The 25,560-nt window shown below is 37.7% G+C and overlaps 1 protein-coding gene across 2 annotated transcripts in view; it reads right to left on the bottom strand.

Moving 5' to 3' along the window:
• The window catches only part of HGSNAT (heparan-alpha-glucosaminide N-acetyltransferase), a 43,787-nt gene extending 29,287 nt beyond the window's left edge, over window positions 1-14,500 (bottom strand). The window contains exons 1-2 of one of the 2 annotated variants that reach the window (XM_074287422.1): window positions 13,987-14,500; window positions 3,519-3,634 (exon numbers count right to left, since the gene is read on the bottom strand). In XM_074287422.1, coding sequence (XP_074143523.1) covers window positions 3,519-3,634; window positions 13,987-14,485 — 615 coding nt within the window. In that variant the 5' untranslated portion in view covers window positions 14,486-14,500. Of the gene's footprint in view, window positions 1-3,518; window positions 3,635-9,273; window positions 9,299-13,986 lie in introns of those variants that run through there. The other variant, XM_074287423.1, reaches the window with a different exon arrangement.
• Between the last annotated feature and the right edge of the window lie 11,060 nt (window positions 14,501-25,560).

The raw sequence follows: 25,560 nt of genomic DNA, 5'->3' as shown, positions 1-25,560 counted from the left end.
TAAAATATAGAAGTATTTTATTTTCCATACAAATAATTTTTATTTAAAATTAAAGCAAGTAGATTAGAAATACAAAAATAAGACCTTACTATAAAGTTACCAGAAGCAGATTATATGATTTGGAATTTAGATCAAACTCTTCCAAAGGAGAGCAGAACAGATATTCTGAAGAGGAAGCCTATTTCCCAAGGAATATTGATATGGATACATAAAAGCTCTGAAATCAAAGATCAGCCAGTAAGGGTCACAGGAAGAGCAGAAGAGGAAGAGGAAGAAATAGTGATTCATTGTTGAAAGGTGTTAAGACAACTACTAGTTGACCTGGTAACAATAGTAGAAATCTATTTTCACTCCTCCCTCCCCCTACCCCAGCCAGGTCACATATCCAAGACATAGTAAAGAATTTTTCAAGACTTGTCCAAAGTGATAAGTGCTACCTAATTCTTGTGCTTAATTTGGGTACAAAAGATAATGCCAAGAGGAATCTGGACATATTACTAAAAGTTATAAAACTCAGAGGAGGAAAATGAAATCTTTAAGTGTTGTTTCAAGGGCTTCAGAAGAGAAAGGCAGAACTGGGAAGAGAACATATAGTTGGTTAACTACATGGCATTTAAGAAAGTGATTTGAATTTTTAGATTAGAGCTTAAAATACAAGAATGACAATCTCCTTGCCAGAGATGAAGTAGATCTAACATGTACTAGTAATGAAAGATTTGCCTGAAAACTTGCAAATCTAATGAAAAGGACTTTAAAATGAAAAGGAAGAAAGGGAAGGAGAAAATTACCAAGCAAGATACCATAAAGAGTAGACAAAATACAGGAAAAAAAAAAATGCTGAGAATTATTCACTGAGTACAGAATAGGGGGGAAGGGAAGCGAAAGATAGTAATAAAGCCATGGCATTATATCTTTTTTAAAAATGCACTTAGTAAAGAAGCAGCTAGGTGGTGCAGTGGATAGAGCATCAGCCCTTGAAGGCAGGAGGACTTGAGTTCAAATCTGGTCTCAGACATTTAACCTTCCTAGCTGTGTGACCCTGGGCAAGTCACTTAACCCCAATTGCCTCAGGGGAAAAAAATGCACTAAGTAGGATAATAAATAAGATAAATAATGATCCTAATGTAGAAGAAAATTTAACTTTATTAAGTAACACCAAGACTTGGTGGAATGAGATTCGTGACTATAATTTGGGAGAATACACCTTATTCAAAAGAAACAGCCTAGAGTCAAAAAGGGGTAGAATCACTATTTGAGACAATAATAACTTATGACAGAGAAAACACAGAGCTGTTCCATCCCTAGTTTTCTTCTGCTGACAAAGAGAATGACCTTTGGACTAGAAAGAACTATACAAAAAGTACAATTTGTATAAAAAGCAGTTAATAGGCAATCAATGCCTTAGATAAGTAAGAGAACAGTAAAAACTATCTGATTGCCTTTGAAAAGTTCAAGTCAAATAATTGACCCACATAAACTACATCGTAGAAATGGAAAGAACTAGCATATGTGACTGCTAAGCCATCAGTAGTGATCTCTGAAAAACTGGGAAGAACTTGAGACACATTGCAAGACTGGAGAAGGGCAAATATCCCAATTTGTCAAAGATTAAAAAGATGGATTGTAAATAGGTCACTGAGTTTGATTTTTGATTTCCCAAAAACTTCTAACATAAATCAAAAGTATGACTAGTGAATACTAGAAAAGGAAGCAGTAATCAATCCAGTATGACTTTATCAAGAGCAAATCCAGTCATGCCAGATTAACCTTATTTCCTTTTCTGACAATTTCTCTAGCCTCATAATGAATAGTAATGCTACTCTGCCTAGATTCTATCAAAGTATTTAATGAAGTATCTTATGATTTTCTTCTGGAAAAGATAGAGAAATATGAACTAGAGAAAATACTACATAGGAAGATTTAGAAGGTATTGAATAGGCACTAATTAAGGTATCAATGGAAACTTGGAAGAAAGTCTTCCAGAGACCTATACTTAGCCTTGTGTGTTAAATATTATCACCACAGACTTGGATATGACAATCTATCAATCAGTCAGCAAGCCTTCATTAAGTGGCAGGAGCTGAGGATACAAAGAACAAAAATGGATTTCCAACACATTTATACATCATAATTTGTTCAGCCATTGCCAACTTATGGACACCTCTTACATTTCTATTTCTTTGTCACCACAAAAAAAAGGATGGCCATAAATATTTTTGCATATATGCATCCCTTTAATCTTACTTTGATCTCTTTGAGGTATAGATCTAGTAGTAGTATTACTTGATCAGAGGATATACACTATTTAACAACTTTTTAACCATATTTTATGTTTTTCAGAAAGCTGGTGGAACCAGTTCATGGTCCCACCAACAATATATTAGTGTACCTTATTTTCCCAGAGCTCTTCCAGTATTTGCTATTTTTCTTTTTTTGTCAATTTTGCCTCCTGATGAGTAGACCCTCAATAGTTGTTTAAATTTGCATTTCTCTAATTTTGTGATTCAGAGCCTTTTTGTCATATGGGCTATTGATAGCTTAGATTTATTTTTACCTAAAACTATTTATTCATATCCTTTGAACACATCAATCAGGAACTGGCTCATATTCTTAAAAATTTTAATCAGTTCACTGTGTATTATATAGTTCACTATATACCTTAAAAATGAGACATTATCATAGAAACTTGCTACAAAGATTTTTCATATTTCCTGCTTCTCTTCTCATTTTTAGCTATACAGGTTTTGTTGGTGGAAAAACTTTTTAATTTTATATAATCAAAACTGTTTTGTCTCATGCAAACCTATCTCTTAGTTGGTCATAAATTCTTCCACTATCCATAAATCTAACAGGTAATTCCTGTGTTCTTCCAATTTCTTTATGATGTTATCCTTTATTTCCAAATATGAACCCATTTGAAGCTTATCTTGATAAACTGTATAAGATGTTGGTCTATGACTACTTTCCACCAGACAACTTCCTAGTTTTCCAAATAGTTTCAGTCATATTGTGAGTTTTTCCCCAATAGATAAGATCCTCAAGTTTATCCAAAAAACTAGGCTACTGTGGTCATTTGTTTCTATATGCTATGTACTTAATCTGTTCTACTGATCAACTCCTCTATTTCTTATTCACTCCCAATTTTTTTTGCTGATTATAGTTTTGTAATACAGTTGCAATATGATAATTCCAGGCACCAACTACAAGGCAACATTTGAATTCAAGTATTCCTGACTTCAAAATCTAATATTTTTCTACTGTACCACAATGCCTTTCTTTAAAAAGAAAGAAAGAAAGAAAGAAAGAAAGAAAGAAAGAAAGAAAGAAAGAAAGAAAGAAAGAAAGAAAGAAAGAAAGAAAGAAAGAAAGAAAGAAAGAAAGAAAGAAAGAAAGAAAGAAAGAAAGAAAGAAAGAGAATTACATGGATCTAACAAGCATTGGGAATTAGAATACATTTGTCTAAAATAAATTTTAAAAATTTTAAATGCTTATTTGAAAAAAAAAAAGAATATGCTTACTTCATAACAGTGGTCGGAAAGCCAGTAGACATTCAAATCTCCATGTGAATAATTATTGTGGATAATTAATAATGCCTGATCCATCTTCAATTCAGGGAACTTTCTTTTGTTTACATCTGGTGCCAATTAAGATGCAAAAGGAAAGAAAACAGTACAAATTGAGTTATTCTTCCAGAAAAGATACACACATTGAAATGTTGGTTCCAAACTAGTGGTTTTCAAATTTTATTCTGAGACTCTTCCTCCTTCACCACACAGGTCTTTGAATATCCTGTCACATTTTATACTTCAATTTAACATTTATTAAGTTCTTACTGTAAATTAAATACTGTCCTATGTACCATGAACAAAAAGGAAAGAAATCATTTCACCTTCAAGGAGCTTATACTCTGGTAGAGGGATATAATATACATATGTAATTAAGCATAAGTTATAGAAAGAGAGAAAGGTATATACTAATGGGGAAGGGAAATTGAAGGGTGTATCAAGGAAAGTTTCATGAAGGAAGTAAGACTCAAGCTGTGCCATGAAGATAGGGTATTCTGAGAAGCACAAATGAGAATACAGTATATTACAGACATGGAAGATGTATGTGAAAATAGGCAAGTGGAAGATGGAATGTCAAAATCCATTAATAACTATAGTTCAATATGGCTGGAATGAAGATGAGTAACATATAACATAATTCTGGAAAGGAAGGTAGAAATAGAATTGATAATGAGGGAATTGAGGGGATTAGGATAGCAAGTGGTTAATTGTGGGAACTGAATGAACCACATTGACTCTATCTTGTAATTCAATTCTGGAGTAGCTCAGTTCCCTTTCTATTCAATTATGAGTCTAGTCAAAATTCTGTCTTTTGAGAAAAGTTTATTCAATTGTGGGAAATGGAAGAAAACCTTACTGCATTAGTCCTGTGCAGATGGGGAGCTGGACCATCCCTACCTACTTCTTAGAGACCCTGACCCAAGGATCTAGGTTATGGTCTTAAGAAACTTCATTCAGATCCAAAAACTGAAGCAAGGAGTTTTCTCACAATTGTATATCTGATGCAGTCCATACATCTTATCTGAAAACTGATCCCATTCTATTGTTTCCATATTCCTTTGGATATTCAAAGATACATGGGAGGAATAGGAAACCTCTTTTTTCTGAATTCAGGAAGGACACCTGTTTACTCTCCCCATTCCAACTTGGAAAGTCCCAAATCTTTTCTCCAATTAAAAATCAGATTACTTAGTCTTATATTGTTTCCTTTTCATTAACTGCCCTTATTTTATTATTTTTAATTAATTACTTCCTGTATTAAGGGTCCAAGCCTAAACTGAAATAGTCTGCTCTAGAATTGTCAAGCAATTGGCAAACACTGCTTAAAAAATTGATATGGCTCAAAAGATCAAATCATTGTTTCTCCAGTTATTTCATCTTTCACTCATCATAGTGATGAGCCCTAAATGACAAGCATATGTGTTTTTTGGTTTGTGTTTTTTAATCCTAAAAGCAAGAGAGACCCCAAAAACTATGAGGAGAGAAGTGACATGGTCAGACCCTTGCCTTAAAAAATTTATTCTGGAAGGTATATGAAGACTAGATTGGAGAGAGGAGGGGCTGGAATCAGGGAAATTAATTGAAATAGCTCAGTGACATAGGCTTGGACTTTGGTCAGGCTTAGAAAGCAGGAGATGTTAAAGATATAGATCAATGAGATTTAGCAACTGATTAAATATAGGTGGTAAAGGTAGAGTCGAAGGTGACTCTGAGATTGTGAATCTGTGTGAATGGGAGGATGTGGCCATCTTCAACAGAAATTGTAAAGTTTAGAGGAAGAATAGCAATTTAGAGGGGAAGATGATGATGCATTTAAGTTTCCAGTGGAACACTCAGGTAAAGATGTCCAACTGCAATACAAGACTCTAATTGACAGGAGAGAGAAAGAGCAATTTGAGAGTCACCTGTAGAGAAGAGACAAATGATAGATGAGAGAGAAGGGGAAAAAATGTAAAGATCTGGAGGTGGGGTGATGTAGAGGTGAAAAGTCTAAGCTTGAACACAAATGAGAGTGCAAGGGAGAATGGGTTTTATTTGGCCTGTGACAGCTCTAAATCACATGAATTAGAGAAGCATTTCATCTTCACAAACTCATACTTTATCAAAATGTGAAACCCTTATGGTTATAGATGTCTCCATAAACTAGACAGTCAACATTGATCACCCATTACATGCAGAGATCTATGGAGTTAGTGTTGAGTTCTAAATGTCCAATTTCTAGCTAAACCACTAAAATAAACATGGGAATAACAACAATAATAGTCAGTATTTTGTACAATGCTTTAGCACGTTCTAGAGGGAGAAATTTCTTAACCAGCCTTCATATGCCAATGACTTAACTGTTGTTTTCAGCAAATAATTCTCATTTTACATAAGGAAAAACTGAGTTTCAGAGAAATGACTTATTGGAGTCACAAACTTGTAATCAACAGTAGAGGGAGGATTCAAACTCCCATTTTCTCTGGCTTGTTTTGTAACCAAATAATTTTCTTTTGGTGAACTTGACATAAAGGCCAAGTAAAGTAGTCCTAATGAGTCCAAAGAAAATGCTTCATCTAACATTCAAATCAATAATTTTACAAAAGGGATAATAACAATAACAGCTTTGATTTTATGCGATCTTATAGTAAGACATTATGAGGAAAAGAATATATAACTATTCTCATTTTACAGAAAGGGAAACTGAGGCAATGAAAAGTTAAAGGAATTTGTTAAAGGTCACTTAACTAAGAAAGTGGAAAATATGTATCTCAAACATAGCTCCTTTGTCAAGTTTAGTGTTTATATCAAAATACAACAGAGTCACCTCTTATGTCTATTTGATTAACAAAGATGTTCTGACTAATATGTTTTGCATGACTGCACATATATAATGCATGTCATAGTTTACTGCTCCTACTCTTGCCCTGAAGGCTTTCTTTTCTATAATACCTGTTCAAACACACAAACTTAATTATTGTGTCCCCCCCCTGAGTCTTTTCTCCTTCAAGGCCAAATCTCTAACTCCTTCTGTTGTTCCTCCCATCTCCATACCACTCTAGTGAACCTTCTAAAGCTTCTAAATCTGGCTTGTAAATATCCTTCTTGAAATGGGATATCCAGCATAGTAAGGAACATATTCAGAAATGAAATTAATATAAAAATAAAAGATATCAGTATTAAAAAAAAAAAAAGAAAAAGAAAAAATTTGATAACTAGAATTAAACATAATATTTTTGATGTGGTCTGTCTAGGGGATAGTATAATGGAAAAATCACCTCTTGTTTTGGAGGCTTTGTATGTATGTACCTCTTACTGAAGTTTAAAATCTCATTAGGTTTTTGGTTACCATGGTCAGCTACTTAGATTAAATTAATTTCCTATCACATTTTCATACAAACTGTCATCCAGACAACGCCACTGTCTTCTATTTGTTACTTTGATTTTTGGAACAGAAAGCTCAGGCTTTATCTCTTATCTTTTCCTCTGTTAAATAATATTTTATTAGACTCAACCTATCATTTGAACCCATGAAAATGTCTGTGAGTCTTAACTCTGTGATCCAGTGCATTAGTCATTCTGCAGCACTGTGTCATCTGCAAATCTGGTAAAAATAAAATCTATGTCTTCATCCATGTCACTGATAAAAATGTCCAACAACACAGGACCAAAGACATATCATTTAACAACTATTCTTTAGGTCTAGTCATTTAACCAATTCTAAATGTACTGAATTGTAAATTATCACTATAAATTGGTCTACATTTCTTTATCTAACCCACAGTTAGCATGAGAGACTTCTGTTAAGTGCTCTACTGAAATCCAGTTAGACCAATATCCTATTTACTCCATCACTAAAGGAAATGAGTTTATTCTAAGATGTCTTTGTCTTGGTGAAGTCATGCTGGCTCTTGGTGAGCATCCATTTCCTTTTCAAAATGTTCAATTCTAGTCATTTAATATTATGCCCTAGGAAACAGTTTAGCTCTCCATTCATGATCTTTGTTGAAAGCTAAGTCTTCTGTTAAACACAAGGGCATAGCATACTGTAAACCAGAGCAATGCAAAATTTGACTTAAATTGGTGATTCTATGATTCTAAGATTCTAACATGTTTCAAATATTTTCTGTTGGTATGAATTTATTTGGACTAGGTTTTCCCCCCATTAAAGAATAAGTCAAAGGGAGGATGATTTTTTTTTTAATCAAATAATATGATGACTAGTGTTTAAGTGGGCCAACAGTGATAGAAAGGCATCTGGGCATATAGGAAAGCTCAATAGTTTTTCAATCAAGAGACCTGGGTTCAAATCCTACCTCTGATATTTATTAAATAAGCAGCATGGTGGACAGAGTGCTGGACTTGGAATCAGAAAGCTCCAGGTTTGAATCCAACCTTAAACAGCTATATGACCTGAAATAAACCTAATTTCTCTGCATCTGTTTCCTCATATGTAAAAATGATATAATAGCAATTACCTCATTGGGTTGTTTTGAGGATCAAATCATATATTATCATATGTCAAAAGAAGAGTTTGCAAACCTTCAAGTGCTACATAAATGTCAGCTATTACTGAACTTGGGCAACTCATTTAAATTCTGAACTTTATCTTACTCATCTGTAAAATGAGGATGATGATAATCCTACTAATTGTTCATAGTTAAATAACAATTTCTTTTCTCTCTCTCCTTTCACCCTTTTCCTCCTCACCAGTATTTTGCTTCTGCCCTTCCTTTTTTCAGTCCCTTTCCCCACAACACTTTCATCATAACAACCCTTTAAGGTAGGTTATATAACTGTCCCTTCTCTATTTTCATTTTTTCTTATTAAATGTTATAACTAACTCATCATCAGACACACACACATACCTGTGTACAGATACAAATATACATATATGTATATATCTTTCCACTCACCACTTATTTAAGTAGATGTGTGTATACAGATAGACTTTTCTACTCATTATTTACCCTTTACCCTGAAAATATTGTCTGATATCACTGAAAACTGTGATTGAAAAGACCCATTCTTGAGCTATAATCAATTAATCCCCATTTAAAACTTCTAAAATGGATCTGACTTACCTGGCATTCCATAAATAAAATTACATTATTTACTTATCCCAGTAAAGTCACTAGTGAAAATATACCTCAAGAATTATAATTTTAAAAAGGAGAAAAAATCCACTAAGTATATAAAAAAATTATAATTAATAGTAACAAACTGGAAACAACATGAATCCAATAGCTAGGGTCTGGCTAAATAATGTAGTATATCATTATATTCCCACTAAAAATTACAAATTTCATAAATAGAAATACACAAAATTAAAAATGCAAAGGAAATAAAATACATGATTACAAAAAAAAAATTGTGTAATTATGTGAGTGACCAATCAAAGTGATGAGAAGGGGGAAGAAAAAGAAATAACTGGCAGTTACTGGTTTTTGTTTAAAACTGTTTTTAAATTATGAAAGGTTCCTAAGAACCTTTTTGTTGTAAAGTTCATGAAAAAGCATATTTAGAAGTTAGATAAATTGAATCTGTTATTTAAAAAGAGTAAAAAACTCTATAGTTACTACTCTGATACTCTAGTAATGTGGAAGGAAAGAAACAAAAGTTGCTAAGGATTTTACAAATATTATCTTATTTAATGCTCAGAACTACCCTGAGACAGAAAGATGCTGTTATTCCAATTTTACAATTAAGGAAACTAAGACAGTCTTACCTAGAGCCATTAAGCTAGTAAATTATTGTTCAGTAAGTCCAGTCATATCCGACTCTTTGTGATCCCAATTGGGGTTTTCTTGGCAGAGATACTGGAGTGGTTTGCTGTTTCCTTCTCCAGTTCAGTTTATAGATAAGGAAACTTGGGCAAACAGTAATTCTGTGACTTCCCAAAATTCACACAGCCAATAAGTGTCTAGATATGGATTTGAGTTCAGAAAGTATGACTCCAGGCCACCTAGCTACTAGAGCTATGAAGTGTCTGAATTCAGGTATTCCAGACTTCAGGACCAGAGCTCTGTCCATTATGGCACCTGGCTGTCTACCATATGCTCAAAGGAAAAATACATCACCTTTCTCTCCGAAGTCTATTTTCCTGGTAATAAAACAATAACTGCTACATTTATATAACATAAGACAAACTCAAAAATAATCTACGTTTCTTCATTTCATTTGATTCCCACAACAATCTTACAAACTAGTTACTAAGAATGTTATACCTGCGGCAGCTAGGTGGCGCAGTAGATAGAGCACCAGCCTTGAATTCAGGAGGACCCCAGTTCAAATCTGGTCTCAAGACACTTAACATGTCCTAGCTGTGTGACCCTGGGCAAGTCACTTAACCCCAGCCTCAGGGGAAAAAAAAAGAATGTTATACCCATTTTACAGGCTAAATGACTTGTTCTTAATAAGGCAGACAGTTGAGTTCTGTAAGCAAGATTTAAAAACAGAAAAAATGAGATTAACCATGAAATGCACTTAATAAACCTTAGAACAATATATATATATATATATATAAATATATATAAATGTTAGCTATTATGATGCTTCCAGACATTATGCCTGGGAAACTTAGTTCATTCATCTTTGGAATTCCTACCCTGGCCTGCTATGTCAGGGTGGCTCCAGATCCTACTTCACATTCCATCCAGCCATCCCCCCCTCCCACTGACATCACCCCCTTAACTTCCACAACACCCCCTCCCCAGCCAACTTCTGACCATCCAACTGACTTCTCAGACCAAAACACCTTTCCCTGCCAACCCCTGTGTGATTTTCGCCAATTATACTGCAAGTTCTTTGAGAATAGCTGGAATATCTGGCTTTGATACCATCTCTCCAATACTTGACAAATTGCCAAATCAACAATGCCAAGTTACTAATGATGCCAGGCACAGGGAATACAAGTAGAAGCAAAAGGAAATCCAGTCCCTGTCCGTTAGGAGCTGACATTCGAATAGGAGGAGATAACACATTATAGGCTCTTACTAAATGACTTCTTGTCATTGATTCATTCATCCCTTCTTGACTTAAGGTCTACTCCCAGAAGCATACAATATACAATCAATTTCATAATTTGTGTATTATCTCTACCTATCTAGGGGGTTATTTCCCCATTCATTGGTGCCCACAATGAGGAGTAGGCAAGTAGTAAAATATCATCTTAATCCTCTTTTTCCTGTATTGGACCAATGACTTCTCCCAGTCAAATATTATAAAATGATGATAAGGAGCAGCTAGGTGGTCCAGTGGATACAGCACAAGCCCTGAAGTCAGGATGGCTTGAGTTCAAATCTGGTCTCAGACACTTAACACGTCCTAGCTGTGTGAGCCTGGACAAGTCATTTAACCCCAACTGATTCAGCAAAAAAAAAAATAATAATAATAATAATAATTAAATGATGATAAAAATTGCTCATAAACAAATTAAAACAGGAGTCTTGAGTGGTCTTTACTAGAATGCAGAATTGAAGAATTGTACTAGAAGACCATAAGTAATCTGGATGGAACTAATGATACCAAGTGATCCCTCTGGACCTCAAAATTCATTTGATCAATGCAATTCAATTCAACAATTATGAGACACCTATTTTGTATAATATGAGAAATAGCATGTTTAAGTAGGCAAAGAATGGCCTAGGAAACAAAAATCTGATTCCAAACCTTTTGCCCATCATGAGCAATTAAGTCACTTGAGGGTTAGGGTTATGATTTAGGATTAAAATTACCCTATCTAATAATATGGAACTATTTATGTATATTTTATCTCCTTTATTAAACTATAAGCTCCTTTGGGGATGGCTAAATGGCACAGTCGACAGAGCATCTAAAGGGTCCTGGAACCAGAAGACCTGATTTCAAATCCAGCCTCAGATACTTGACAATAGCTATGTAACCCTGAACAACTCAACCCCAATTGCCTAGCTTTCCACCCCTCCCCCAAAAAAAGTAAACTCCTGGAGAAAGGAATTATTTTCACCTAGCCTCAGTACTTAGTCCAGTATCTTAAAACCTAATGAGTACTTAATAATTATTGATTGACTGGAGGCTCTGAAGGTATTGCAGTGAATAAAGAGCTGCACCTGGAGTCAGGAAGACCAACCTCAGACTATTACCAGCTGTGTCACCCTAGGCAAGTTACCTAACCACTGTCTGCCTCAGTTTCCCCATCTGTGAAATGGGGGTAATAATAATAGTAGTATCTACATCTCAGGATATGAGGATCAAATAAGATACTAATTGCTAAAGTGTTTAACAGAGTGCCTGGAACTATATAAAGGTTAGTTATTATTATTCACTGTAAGATCCTGGTCAAATAACTTAACCCTTATTTGCCTCAACTTCCTCAATTGTAAAATGAGGATTATGATAATAATAGTATCAAGTTCCCAGAGTTGTTGTAAGGATCAAATGAGATACTAATTGTAAAGTGCTTAGCACAATACTTTGGCACATGGTAAGCATTATACAGGTGCTAACTCTGATGATGATGATGATGATGATGATGATGATGATGATGATGATGATGATAATACTGAAGGAACTCCTATTAGGTACCAGAAATCCAGGATGTAAGTGATTTCCCCTCCCCCTTTCACCCATTTAATTTCATCTCTTCTAAAATATGGGATTTAGGAAGCATCAGGAGCATCTCCAAATTCTTCTCCCAAGAATCTACAGGATCATTATCACAGTACAACTGGCAACACCCAGAAATCCTCCTGCTTCTGTCGGATCTGGGGTATCTGACTCTCAAGCCTCTTCATCTTTCAGCTCCTTTCAACTGCGTCACTTCTTCCTGATGGTGGGTGGATGTACAAGGTGGGCAGGGAACAATTGGTTTCTCATGGGAGCAGACAGGATGCCTGGAGAAGGAAACAATGTTCCCTTCTAATCTCTCCCAACATTAAGACAACTAAGTGTCTGGTGGATGATGTATAGAAAGCCTCAGGTAGTTTAAATTCTGTCAAGATATAAACTACAGCCAGGAATTTATTCTTTTTCAGCCTTTGTAGGTGAATCACACCTATTTCCCAAACAAATTTTTATCTGTCAATCAAAAGGAACAATAAAGGCAATTCAAATATTGGCTGTTTTATCATCAATTATGCAATAATAAACAACTCTGGATGGAGAATAATTTACAATGTCTTACGGCCTTATTTGGTAAATGGCACTCCTTTTTTAAAAAATATATATCTACAAGGCATATGAAGGCAAGCATACTGAAAATATGAGAAGAAAAAAGAGGAAAAAGCAGGAATTTTGTTTTGTTCTTTAATCTAGTAGGAAAGAGTTTTTTGTTTGTTTTTTGGGGGGAACTGTGAAGAACGTTGTCTTTGTTGGGGCGGGGTGCTGAGGTTCTGTGTGTGATCTATCAGGATTTCAAATACAACAATGTTTTTTCTCCAAAGAAGGAAGAAAATTCAGTATCCTGCTTTTCACCAAAGCTTAAAAAGGGGAGATAATGGAGAATTAGGGTAGGGTGGGAATGGGTGGAGAGCAAAACTAAAGCCAGATTCAAACCCTTAAGAGAAGAGGGGAGAGTGGGGAAGGAGGGAGAGACACAGCTTGGAGAAAAAGAAAAAGGGGGAACAAGAGAAAGGAGGGAGAGAGGGACAAGGGGGGGGAAGGGACAAGGGGGGGAGAGAGGGACACGAAGGGGGGGAGAGAGGGACACGGAGGGGGGGAAGAGGGGGAGGGAAGGAGAAAAGGAGGGCATGTGTGTTTTCTGCGTGTGAAGGTGCTGTGTTGGCCTTATAGTCTGCACATGTGCAGCGTGCGTAGCCAGGGAGAGAAGGCTGTGCATGTTTGCTGCGCACACACAGGCTTCCGGGGCGGTGCGTGCTTTCAGATGTGTGTGTGTACCTTGGGGTTAAAAAGGCCACATTTTGGACTTCACGTGGACAATGGGCGTCGTGCTCATTGTCTTCTCAGCGGGTGGGCGAGAAGCAGGAGAGGAGGACAAAATCTGGAACTTAAAATTGTAAAACGAACCTTTAAATGTCTCTAGGTTGTGGGTCATCAGGGCTCATGTGTGGTCTGTGCAGGGAACTACAGGTGGCGGGCTGAGTGTGGGTCGCTAGGAGGTGGGGCGTATGGGGGTAGCTGCGCCATGGTGTGTGTGTGGTGTGTGACGGGGGTGGGGAGGTGCTGTCAGGGGCATGTTTCTGGGTGGATGTCGCATGTGAGCTGTGCGCACACTGAAATGGCCGTCGTGGGATTACAGATGTGTTGCCTGGGAGACGGAGGCATGTCGTGTGTGAATGGTGCGCGGGGGGGGGGGGGGGGTGTCTATGCATGGGGCTGCACATGCGTGTTGCCTGGGAGACGCAGTGCATGTAGTGGGGGAAGGGGGGACACTGCGTGTGAGCTGCAGCCGTGTCGCGGCGGATCCGGGTGCCCACCCGCATGGGGCCCCTCCCTCACTCACCCCGAGGCTGCTGCTCCTGCAGCTGCTGCTGCTGCCGCCGCTCCGGCTCCTGCGTGTCCGGGCCCGGGAGCTCCCCGCGAGCCAGCAGCGCGGCGCTGAGCACCGAGGCGGCCAGGAGCGCGGCCGCCAGCGCCCTGCGCGCGCCCCACGGCCCGCCGCCCATGTCGTCGTCCGCCCGGGGCACCCGGCACGCCGCTGTCCCGCCGCCTGGCCCTCCCCCTGTGCCCGCCGCGGCTCCGGCTGCGGCTGAGGCTGAGGCTGCGGCTGAGGCTGCGGCTCCGGCTCCGGCTCCGGCTCCGGCTGTGGCTGCGGCTCCGGCTCCGGCTGTGGCTCCCGCTCCGGCTCCCGCTCGCCGAGCCCGCTCAGCGCACGTACGCTCCCCTCCGCAGCCGCCGCCGACTCTGCCGCGGAGCCCGCCCCGCTCGTCTCCCCGCTGCCCAGCCGCCGTCTCCCCCGCCTCCTGGCACGGGGCTGCTGTCGTCGTAGCCGCCTCCGCCATGAGTCATCAGCTGCTCCGGGAGGGGAAGCGAGGGGGCGGGGCGAGGGAGCGAGGGCGCGAGGGCTGCGGGGAGGGGCCTGCGGGGAGCGCGCTGAGAGGGAGGGGCGCGGCGGGGGAGGGGCGTGCGCAGCCTACCCTCAGGAAGATTCCAACCGGACGGAATTTGTGTGCGACTGATAGATGTGTGCGCCATTGGCGCTTTACACACAGGTGTAGCTAGACTATGTGTATGCGTGTGTGTGTGCCTGCTATATGTGTGGGCAGCGTGCTATATACGCTGCGTACACGCGTGTGTGTTCTGTATACATGTACGCACACAGGAAGGTAACAGGTGTGCGCTAAATGCCACAGATACACGTGTGTTATTGATTGCACATACCGACGCCGTTTAGCCGTGTGTGTGTAGGTACGTATGCATATGTACATACAGATGGCATGAGGGTGTGCTTTGAATGCTGTAAGTGGTGTGTGTGTGCATGCACGTGTGTACACATACAGCTGGTAGCATAGGTGTGTTCCGGAAAAGCTACTGTATCTATACATACACACACAGGTAGATAGATAGCACTGGCGGGTGCCAAACTGCTGTATGGACACGTGTATCTATGTATACATACATACATACACTACAGGTAGATAGCATAGGTGGGCGCTACGAAGGCTGTCCCGGCTACATATGTCCGTATGGGTGTACATCTGCGGGGCTGCTAGGCTGCGGTTTTTCCTTTGTTCTAGAAGAGGACCGGGGCATCATGGTAATGCCGTGACTCACAAGTGGTGAGGGAGGGCTGGGCGACGTCCCCTGCCTCGCTTCCCCCTCCAGAGCCTTCCGCCTCCAGTGGCAGGATATAGGTCAGGATGACTGGAGATGGTCCCCATGCAGTGGGAGACCTCGGCCTTTTAAGCTAAAGTTTTTAACCGGTCTCTGTTTGACTTGAGGCCACACCCATTCAGTGATTAGGTAGCAATTGTGGCAAAGAGTGTCCTTTTTCACTTTGTCCAAAAAAAATCTAAACAAATGCGGGAGGGGAAGATCCTCCGGTCTTCTGACCAAAGCAGAAATAACTGCAATTTACATTCAGCCTGAATCAAACAGGATCCAAGGATGACCGAGTGAAGCCGGTCTTGGATCCATGGCGGCCCATCAATGAGAATCAGATTGGTTTTGGTTCAAGGCCTGGTCCTTAAGAAAGAAATCTAGACAGTAAACTCCAAGGTGTCTTGGGAGGGTTCCGGTGCCATGGTGCACACAGAGCACAGAAATCAGGAAGAGTCATGTTTTTGATTCTAACCTAGCCTCAGACAACTAGCCTCTGGGCAAGTCACTTCACTGTTTGCTTCAGTTTCTTCATCTGTTAAAATAACTGGAGAAGGAAATGGCAAACTGTTTCCAGTCTGTGCCAAGAAAACACAAAAAGAGTCAGACAAGCGTGAACAACAACAAAGGACCATTTAGAATCACAGAATCTCAGAGATGGAAGGGAGCGGAGGAGCTTCGGTCCCACCTGTTCCAGATCCAAGCTTCCTTTTACAGCATACAGTCTTCTGGCTTTCCCTTGACAACCTCCAGTAAGAGGGAATCCACTACTTTCTCTACTTTTAAAAAGAGCCAAAAGCTTCCTCTCTTAGAACTTCCACTCATTGCTCCATGTTCTGCCCTCCCAGGTCCATGTAGAAATTTACTCCCTTTCTCTCCCATATTGTGAACTTTCAAATAATGGAAAAACAGCTATCATATACTTCCCAAGTCTTCTTTTCTCCAGGATAAATATCTTCAGTTCCTCCAAAAGATCTCAGATGTTCTCTAGTCCCTTCATCTTGTCAATGCTCTTCCTAAAAATTGTGATACCCAGATTTGAACACAATGCTCCAGAAATGCTCTGATAAACAATAGAAATAATTAAAATTTATATAACACTTTTGTCAACTGTAGTAACAAATGACCAAAGAGTCACATTTCACAAACACTCTTAACTTTAAAAATACCAGAGATGTTCACACAGGTTAAAAACAAAAAGCTTTCTTTATTTCTGGGGTAGAAAAATCAGACACGTGTCAGACAGGGCTTCCTCTAGTAGGAGACCCAAAGCAGTGGAGCAAAATCTTGATTTATATATTTGTAGTGAGGTTAATAATGAATTAGTGTAGCATAGGAACAACAGTGAGATACAACAGCAACAAGGCTTGTTGTCTAGAGGTTGTCCATTCATAAAAGTCCATTCATAGTAGTGCTTTGTTCTCTGGGCCTGTTAGTGCTTGCTTGAGCTCAGGAACCGTCAGTTTTGTGATTAAGTTGCAGTGAAGTTTATTCAGAGTGCAAAGGAGTGTTGTTATACCAAGCTCAAGGCACAGCCTGCTTGTTGGGCCTTAGCGCTGAAAAAACAAGAATATCCAAAAAGGAAGAGATGATCTCGGATCCTGACATTTTACAAACGTTGCTTCACGTATCCCCATTACAACTCTAGAAAGTGAATGCTACTATTAGCTCCATTTTACAGGTGAAACTTGGGCAAACAGAGATGGTGACTTACCCAGAATTATATAGCTTGGGGAAAAAAAATTACTAAGGCCATTTTTAAACCAAATGCCAGTCAATAATATTACTGAGTGCCTATTATGCATCAGGTACTGTTGTTTCTGTTTGTCCTTTGTTCTCAAAGTCAATCATGATTTCAGGAACATAATGCCATGACTTGTGAATTAATTGGATTTAAGTGAGGGAGGGCTGTCTGCTAAACAATGGAGGTACCAAAAGGCAAAAGACAGTCCCTGCCCTTAAGGACCTTAAAATGTAATGGAATATAATATATAATATGATATTGTGTGGTACAAAAATGGTGAGGGGTCACCATTTAATAAAAAAGCTGTAGCAATCTCTAGAGTAAAGCAAAGTTTATTGTACATTCTCTTGAGAAGGGCATCTCACCCTTTGAGCAGACAATCTAAGGGAGGAAGCACCACCTGTGGGCTTTAATCCCTAACGCAAATACCCCCTCCCACCACTGACCCTCATCCTTATTGGCTGAGAGTCCTACATTCTAACTGAGAGATCTACCCACAAAATTGAACTTAACCAATAAATACATAGTTGCCCATATTTGACTGAAATAGGGAGGAAATGGTGTCAGGGGAGGATAGAAGGAAGGGGGCCCTATTATGCTCTTGACTCAATCCTCAAAGTCCTTCAAGCCTACTCCAACTCTGAAGTAGATGAAGCCTTACTCAATTTTCACAACTGTCTTGAAAGATCTCACCTCATCTCATTCAATATAATGTAATGTGATGTGATATGATAATATAGTATAATGTGTTATAACAATATAATATGTATTAAGATATCTTGTGAATCTTAAACACTTACACAAATGTAAGTTATTCTGTTTCTAAATGCAAGATGCTAGGACATAAAAATAGCATAATCCAGTCCTCAAGTAACTTTCTGGGAGGTGGGAGTGATGGGTTTGGTAAAACAGTTCTGTGTATTTAGACGAATAGAATATAAATAAGAATTGTGGAAAGCAAAAGGAAGAAATTGTGGAAATTTTGAGGAAAAAAAACTTTCAGCTGTGATTAGTGTGATCTTTTAGTCACCAAAATTCAACAGCCATTTCTTAATCCTCTTTGCTCTTTTGTAGCCTTGATCACTGCCAATCATCCTCCTCTCTGCTATTTTCTTCTGTCTAAGTTTTTGGGACACCACTCTCTCTGGATTCTGCTCCTACCTATCAGACTACTCCTTCTCTGTCTCCTGCTCTAGATCTTCCTCCAAATCATGCTTTCTAAGGACAACTATCCCTCAGGATTTTGTCCTGGGTGCTCTTTTCTCTTTCTATACCATACTTGGTACCATCTCTATGCTTATGATTCTCAGATCTAGCTATCCTGCCCCAAACTCTGCTGATTCTCAACATCGGAACTCCAAATGCCTCTCAGATATCTCCAAATATTATTTACAATAGACATCTTAAATACAATTATATCCAAAACGGAACTCATTATCTTTCTCACATATTGCAATTACATATTGGTGGGTTTTCCTGCCTCAGGTCTTTCTGCATATCTATCCATTCTACATTCAGCCACTAAAATGAGTTTCCTAAAGATCAGATCTAATCATGTCCCCCCCCCCCATAAACACACACACACACACACACACACACACACACACACACACACACACACACATACATACACCATTCCAGCCACTCAATCTCCAATGGCTGGCTGTCACCTCCAAGATTAAATAAAAATTGCTGTTTGGCATTCAAAGACCTTTATAATTTAGTCCATCCTACTTTTCCAGTCTTCTTACAACTAATATGTACTCTTCTGTCCACTGATATTGACCTCCTGGCTCTTCCAAGAACAAGATATTCTCTCAGCTCTGAGCATTTTCTTTAGCCTGGAACACTCTTTCTCATCTCTACCTTCTAGCTTTCCTGACTTCCTTTAAGCCCCAGCTAAAAGCCTATCTTCTATAGGAGTCTATGAAAATGGAGCATGAAAAGAAAAACTGATACAGAGGAAGCAGATAAAGAGTGAGGGTTGGGCAGAAGTTCCAAACATGGCAGCCTTATGCCTGGATCTCTACCCACTGGAATCCTGTTTCCAGTGCCCTCTTCTCTTTACTTAACACCTTTTACTAACTAGGCTTTAATCTTACTTCCTAAGTCCAAAATAAACCTCTTTTATCAATCTGAAAAAAAAAAAAAAAAAAAAAAAGAGTGAGGGTTGATAACATTGGAATCTAACTCTTATCTGATCTAGGTTGAAGAGGAAATAATATGTACATCTGGAGGGGTGAAGTCTTTTGCACTTGGAGAGAAGTGAAAGAATGGGGGACAGGGACTTTTAGAAAGGTGTGTAACCTGTCAGATTGGCTAAGATGACAGGAACAAATAATGACAAATGTTGGAGGGGATGTGGGAAAACTGGGACACTAATACATTGCTGGTGGAGTTGTGAAAGAATCCAGCCGTTCTGGAGAGCAATCTGGAATTATGCCCAAAAAGTTATCAAACTGTGCATACCCTTTGACCCAGCAGCGCTACTACTGGGATTATATCCCAAAGAAATACTAAAGAGCGGAAAGAGACATATATGTGCCAAAATGTTTGTGGCGGCTCTTTTTGTTGTAGCTAGAAACTGGAGGATGAATGGATGTCCATCAGTTGGAGAATGGTTGGGTAAATTGTGGTATATGAAGGTTATGGAATATTATTGCTCGGTAAGAAATGACCAGCAGGAGGAATATAGAGAGGCCTGGAGAGACTTAAATCAACTGATGCTGAGTGAAATGAGCAGAACCAGAAGATCACTATACACTTCAACAACAATGCTGTATGAGGATGTATTCTGATGGAAGTGGAAATCTTCAACATAAAGAAGATCCAATTCACTTCCAGTTGATCAATGATGGACAGAGGTAGCTGCACCCAGAGAAGAAACACTGGGAGGGGAATGAAAATTGTTAGCACTAATATCTGTCTGCCCAGGTTGCATGTACCTTCGGATTCTAATGTTTATTGTGCAACAAGAAAGTGATATTCGCACACATGTATTGTACCTAGACTATGTTGTAACACATGTAAAATGTATGGTATTGCCTGTCGTCGGGGGGAGGGAATAGAGGGAGGGGGGGTAATTTGGAAAAATGAATACAAGGGATAATATTATAAAATATATATATATATATATATATATATATATATATATATAATTAAAAAAAAAAAAAAAAAAAAAAAAAGAAAGGTGTGTAGATTAAGATTTAAGAGGATAGGGAAAGAAGATAAAGGAGGCATTTTTAGAGGGATGGGTAGAATAACGAATAGCTGAGGAAATGGAGAAAATAAGGTAAAATAAGATTGAGTATAAAAAGAGTCTGAGGACAATAGTGATTAAAAATAAAATGGAGGGAAATTTGCAAATAGCAATTATAGCTTTGAATGTGAATGGCATGAATTCACTCTCAAAACAGAATAGATTAACTAGGAGAGTAGATTAAAAATTAGAATCTCACAATATGTTGTTTACAAGAAAACATTTAAAAATAAAAGACAGTCAAATTAAAGGGCTGGAGTAAAATTTATGCTTCAGCTAATACAAAAAAAAAAAAAAGGAAGGGTAGTAATCATGATCTTAGACAAAGTTAAAGTTAAATAGACTTAATTTAAAAAATTAAATAGGGTAATTATGAAGCAGGTTGTGGTCCCTTTAAGAAATTAGACCTTTCAGATTGATTTATTCCTTTCTGATTCCCCCTCCTGGCTGATACATTATCAATTCAGGAAGCTAAGACCTTTGCTTCACAAATCTTGGTCAAAATTCTCAGATGATGAAATTGAAACTATATCCACTCATATGAAAGAGTGTTCCAAATCACTACTGATCAGAGAAATGCAAATTAAGACAACTCTGAGATACTACTACACACCTATCAGATTGGCTAAGATGACAGGAACAAATAATGACAAATGTTGGAGGGGATGTGGGAAAACTGGGACACTGATACATTGTTGGTGGAGTTGTGATAGAATCCAGCCATTCTGGAGAGCAATTTGGAACTATGCCCAAAAAGTTATCAAACTGTGTATACCCTTTGACCCAGCATTGCTGCTATTGGGCTTATATCCCAAAGAAATACTAAAGATGGGAAAGGGACCTGTATGTGCCAAAATGTTTGTGGCAGCTCTTTTTGTTGTAGCTAGAAACTGGAAGATGAATGGATGTCCATCAATTGGAGAATGGTTGGGTAAATTATGGTATATGAAGGTTATGGAATATTATTGCTCTGTAAGAAATGACCAGCAGGAGGAATACTGAGAGGCTTGGAGAGACTTACATCAACTGATGCTGAGTGAAATGAATAGAACCAGAAGATCTCTGTACACTTCAATGATGTATGAAGATGTATTCTGATGGAAGTGGATATCTTCAACATAAAGAAGATCCAACTCACTTCCAGTTGATCAATGATGGACAGAAATAACTACACCCAGAGAAGGAACACTGGGAAGTGAATGTAAATTGTTAGCACTACTGTCTATCTACCCAGGTTACTTATACCTTCGGAATCTAATACTTAATGTGCAACAAGAAAATGGTATTTACACACATATATTGTATCTAGGTTATATTGTAACACATGTAAAATGTATGGGATTGCCTGTCATCGGGGGGAGGGAGTAGAGGAAGGGGGGGATAATTTGGAAAAATTAATACAAGGGATAATGTTATAAAAAAATTACTCATGCATATATACTGGAAAAAATTCTAAATTTAAAAAAAAAAAAAAAAGACAAATCTTGGTCAAAAGCATCCCTTTGAATTTCAACAGGAGAGCTTGTCCCAGCCTCTACCAGATCTGAGGCAACTTGGGACTCCACCCACAGCCTCCCTTTAGCTAAATCTCTCATTATAAAAAGAGCCAAACTAAAATCCTCTCTTTGCAGAGGTTCCAAACATGCCAGCACCATGCTTGGTACCCCAAGGAGCTTCTGCCCACTGTAATACTGTTTCCAGTGCCATCCTCTCTTTAACCTCATCCATTTCCTTAACTAGACTTTAACCTTACTTCCAATCCCCATAATAAACTTCTTTTATCAATCTAACTTTTGGGGTCTGTAAATTCCTTTATAGGGGACTCTTGAACCACCAGAAGGGAGTTCCCCAAAACTCCCTGCCCTTGTGCCAAATTCTGAGGGGTTGCAGGAAGCTCCATTTGACTCCTTGAACCCCGAACCTGCCACTAGGCCTCATTTAACTCCCTGACTACCAGAAACCCTAATTTCATTTGGGTACCCCAAATCTAAACCTCATCAATTACGTTTTGATAAAGCAACTATCAATACTAAATTTATATGTAGCAAATACATTTAAATTTTTTAAAGAAAAGTTAAATGAATTATAGCTAAAAATAGATAGCAGTCTTATAATGCTGGGGGATTTTAATAATACAGGGAATTTCCCCTCTTAGAACTAGATAAATCTCACTCCCTCCAAAAAAAAAAAAAAATCAAGGAAGTGAATAAAATTTTAAGTAAGCTAGATATGATAGATATCTGGAGAGAATTAAATGGAAATAGAAAAGAATATATCTTTTTCTCTGCAGTTATGATACATTTATAAAGATTTTATTAGGCCATAAAAGTTTTATAGTTAAAAGAAAAAAATCAGACATATTAAAAGTATTCTTTTCAGATCATAATGCAATAAAATTATATTTAATAAGGGCACATGGAAACATAGGTTAAAAACTATTGAAGATTAAACAACATAAACTTAAAGAATGAGCAGATTAAAGAACAAATCATAGAAACTAATTTAATTGAAGAGGATGGTCACAAAAAGACAACATATCAGAATCTATGGGATACAACAAAAACAGTGATTAGAGAAAAATTTATATCTCTAAATACTTACATCAATAAAATAGGGGAAAAAAACCCAGATCAATTAATTGGGTATGCAATTTTAAAAAACTACTAAAAATCTCCAAATAAACACTAAATTGGAAATCCTAAAAATTAAAAGTGAAATTAATAAAATAGAGTATTTTAAAAAACATTAAATTAATAAAGAAAAACAGAAGTTGGTTCTATTTAAAAAAAAACAATAAAATAGATTAATATATTGGTTAATTTGATTTTTAAAAGAGAGATTAAATCACTAAGGGCACCTAGATGGCTCAGTGAATAGACACCCACTTTGAAGTCAGGAAGATTTGAGTTCAAATCCTGCCTTAGACACTTAACATATACTAGCTGTATGACCCTGAGTGAGTTATTTAATCCCAATTGCCTCACCAAAAAACAAACAAAAACTAAGCTAAAATACTAGCATTAAAAAAATGAAAAGGGTTAATATATCACTAACAAAGTTGAAATTAAAACAGTTATAATGAGTTACTTTGCTCAATTATATGTCAATAATTTTAACAATTTAAGTGAAATGGAAGAATATTTACAAAAATATAAATTACCTAAATTAGCCGAAGAGGAAACAGAATGTCTAAATAGATCTATTTTAGAAAAAGAAATTGAACAGAACACAAATGAGCTTCCTATTTTATTTCTTTTTGCTGAGGAAATTGGGGTTAATTGACTTGACCAGGGTCACACAGCTAGGATGTATTAAGTGTATGAGGTCAGATTTGAACTCAGGTCCTCCTGACTTCAGGGATGGTTTTCTATCCACTAAGCCATCTAACTGCATCTGTAAATGAGCTTCCTAAGAAAAAAGTATCAGGACCAAATGGATTTACAAATGAATTCCATCAAACATTTAAGGATCAACAAATTTCACTACTAAATAAAATATTTGGAATAATGGACAAAGAAGAGATCCTATCTAACTTTTTTTGTGAAACAAATATGATATTGTTACCTATATACTGTTACCTATACCAGGAAGAATAAAAAGAAAGAAAAAAATTATAGACCAATGTCATTAATTAATATGGATGCAAAAAATCCTAATATAGTATAATATATTACATATATATGTACTATATAATATAATATAGTACAAAGATTATGTAGTGTGATCCAGGCCCTTTTAATTTTATTGTCTTCCCTTTGTTAGTTATTTCCTATTTATCCTATAGTAACTCATTTTAATATGTTTGTTGTCTTACCCATTATATTTTAAGTTCTTTGAATTTAGGACAGTATTTTGTCTCTTATTGTATCTAGAACTACACTCAGTGACTGATATATAGTGGGTCCCTTATATATGTTGATTGATTTTTGCTATTGTAATATGATTACATGTTAAAGGGGCAATTGATTGATTGATTTGTTATAGATTTAGATCTGAAAGACATCTTAGAAGTACTATAATAATAATAAAATATTCTTACTTTATGAATGAGGAGGCTAATCCCAGAGAGTCATAAAACCAAGATTCAAATCTGGCTTTAGACACACTTCCTTTCTATATGATCTGAAACAAATCACTTAGTGTCTGTTGCCTCAGTTTCCTCAATTATAAAAAAGGGATAATAATAGCACCTACCTGGCAGAATTATTATGAGAATCAAATGAGATATTTGTATAAAGCATTTAGCACATTGCCTGGTATATAGTAGGTGTTATATAAATGCTTATTCTCTCCCTCTTCTCCCTCAGGAAGTTTATATTAGTTTATATTCTATCCACAAGGATTCTGATAATACAGTTCTGTATTATCCATCAAGCCTTAGACATGTTTAGCTTTGAGAGCAGCTATGCTACATTGTTCCTTCATATTGCGTATGCAGTCCACTAAAACACCCAGACCTTGTTTCCATAGGAACCATGCCCAGCCATACTGCAGAGCTTATTTTTGGAATGCAAGCGTACGACTTCACATTTATAATAATAATAATAATAATAATGATACATTTATATGATGCTTTCATATTTGTAAAGCATTTTCCTCATAATAACCATACAAGGAAGTATTAAAGTACAAGTATTTTTAGCCCTAAAATAGAGATGAAGAAAGGAAAGCTCTGATGAGAGCTGAAATGACGTCCATAGTGACACAGTTAATGTGTCACATTCTGTGTATGTGCGTATATCTCTGAACTCTTCTCCGCAGGTGCCCTTTTGAAACACACACACACACACACACACACACACACACACTCTCTCTCTCTCTCTCTCTCTCTCTCTCTCTCTCTCTCTCTCTCTCTCTCTCTCTCTCTCTCTCTGTCTCTCTCTCTCTCTCTCTGTCTCTCTCTCTCTCCATCATCTTCCCATGGCTCTGGGTAGTTCTTCACTCAAAATACATAATATTGGAGCCACAAAGGTTCATAAAGCTTATCTAATCCTGAACACTTCAGTGAGAGGAAATGGGGGATTTGGGAATGGAAACTAGCTGCCCATGGTCATACAGGTAACAAGTTTCAGTTTTCTCAAACTTTTAATTCCAAGTCTTTTGTGACAATATTGCTTCAAATAATTAATAACTAACAAATGAACAAATGATTGAACCAATGAATGAATAAGCTTTTATAAACAAAAAGAATACAGCCAAGATTAAAAGGGAAGCAGGAAATTGGGGAGAGGGGGAGAAATTCATAACTATTTCTG

Source organism: Sminthopsis crassicaudata, chromosome 2, assembly GCF_048593235.1.
Source record: "Sminthopsis crassicaudata isolate SCR6 chromosome 2, ASM4859323v1, whole genome shotgun sequence".
Taxonomy (NCBI): Eukaryota; Metazoa; Chordata; class Mammalia; order Dasyuromorphia; family Dasyuridae; genus Sminthopsis; species Sminthopsis crassicaudata.
The sequence above is the reverse complement of the archived record's forward strand: the minus strand, read 5'-3'. Positions and strand labels throughout refer to the sequence as shown.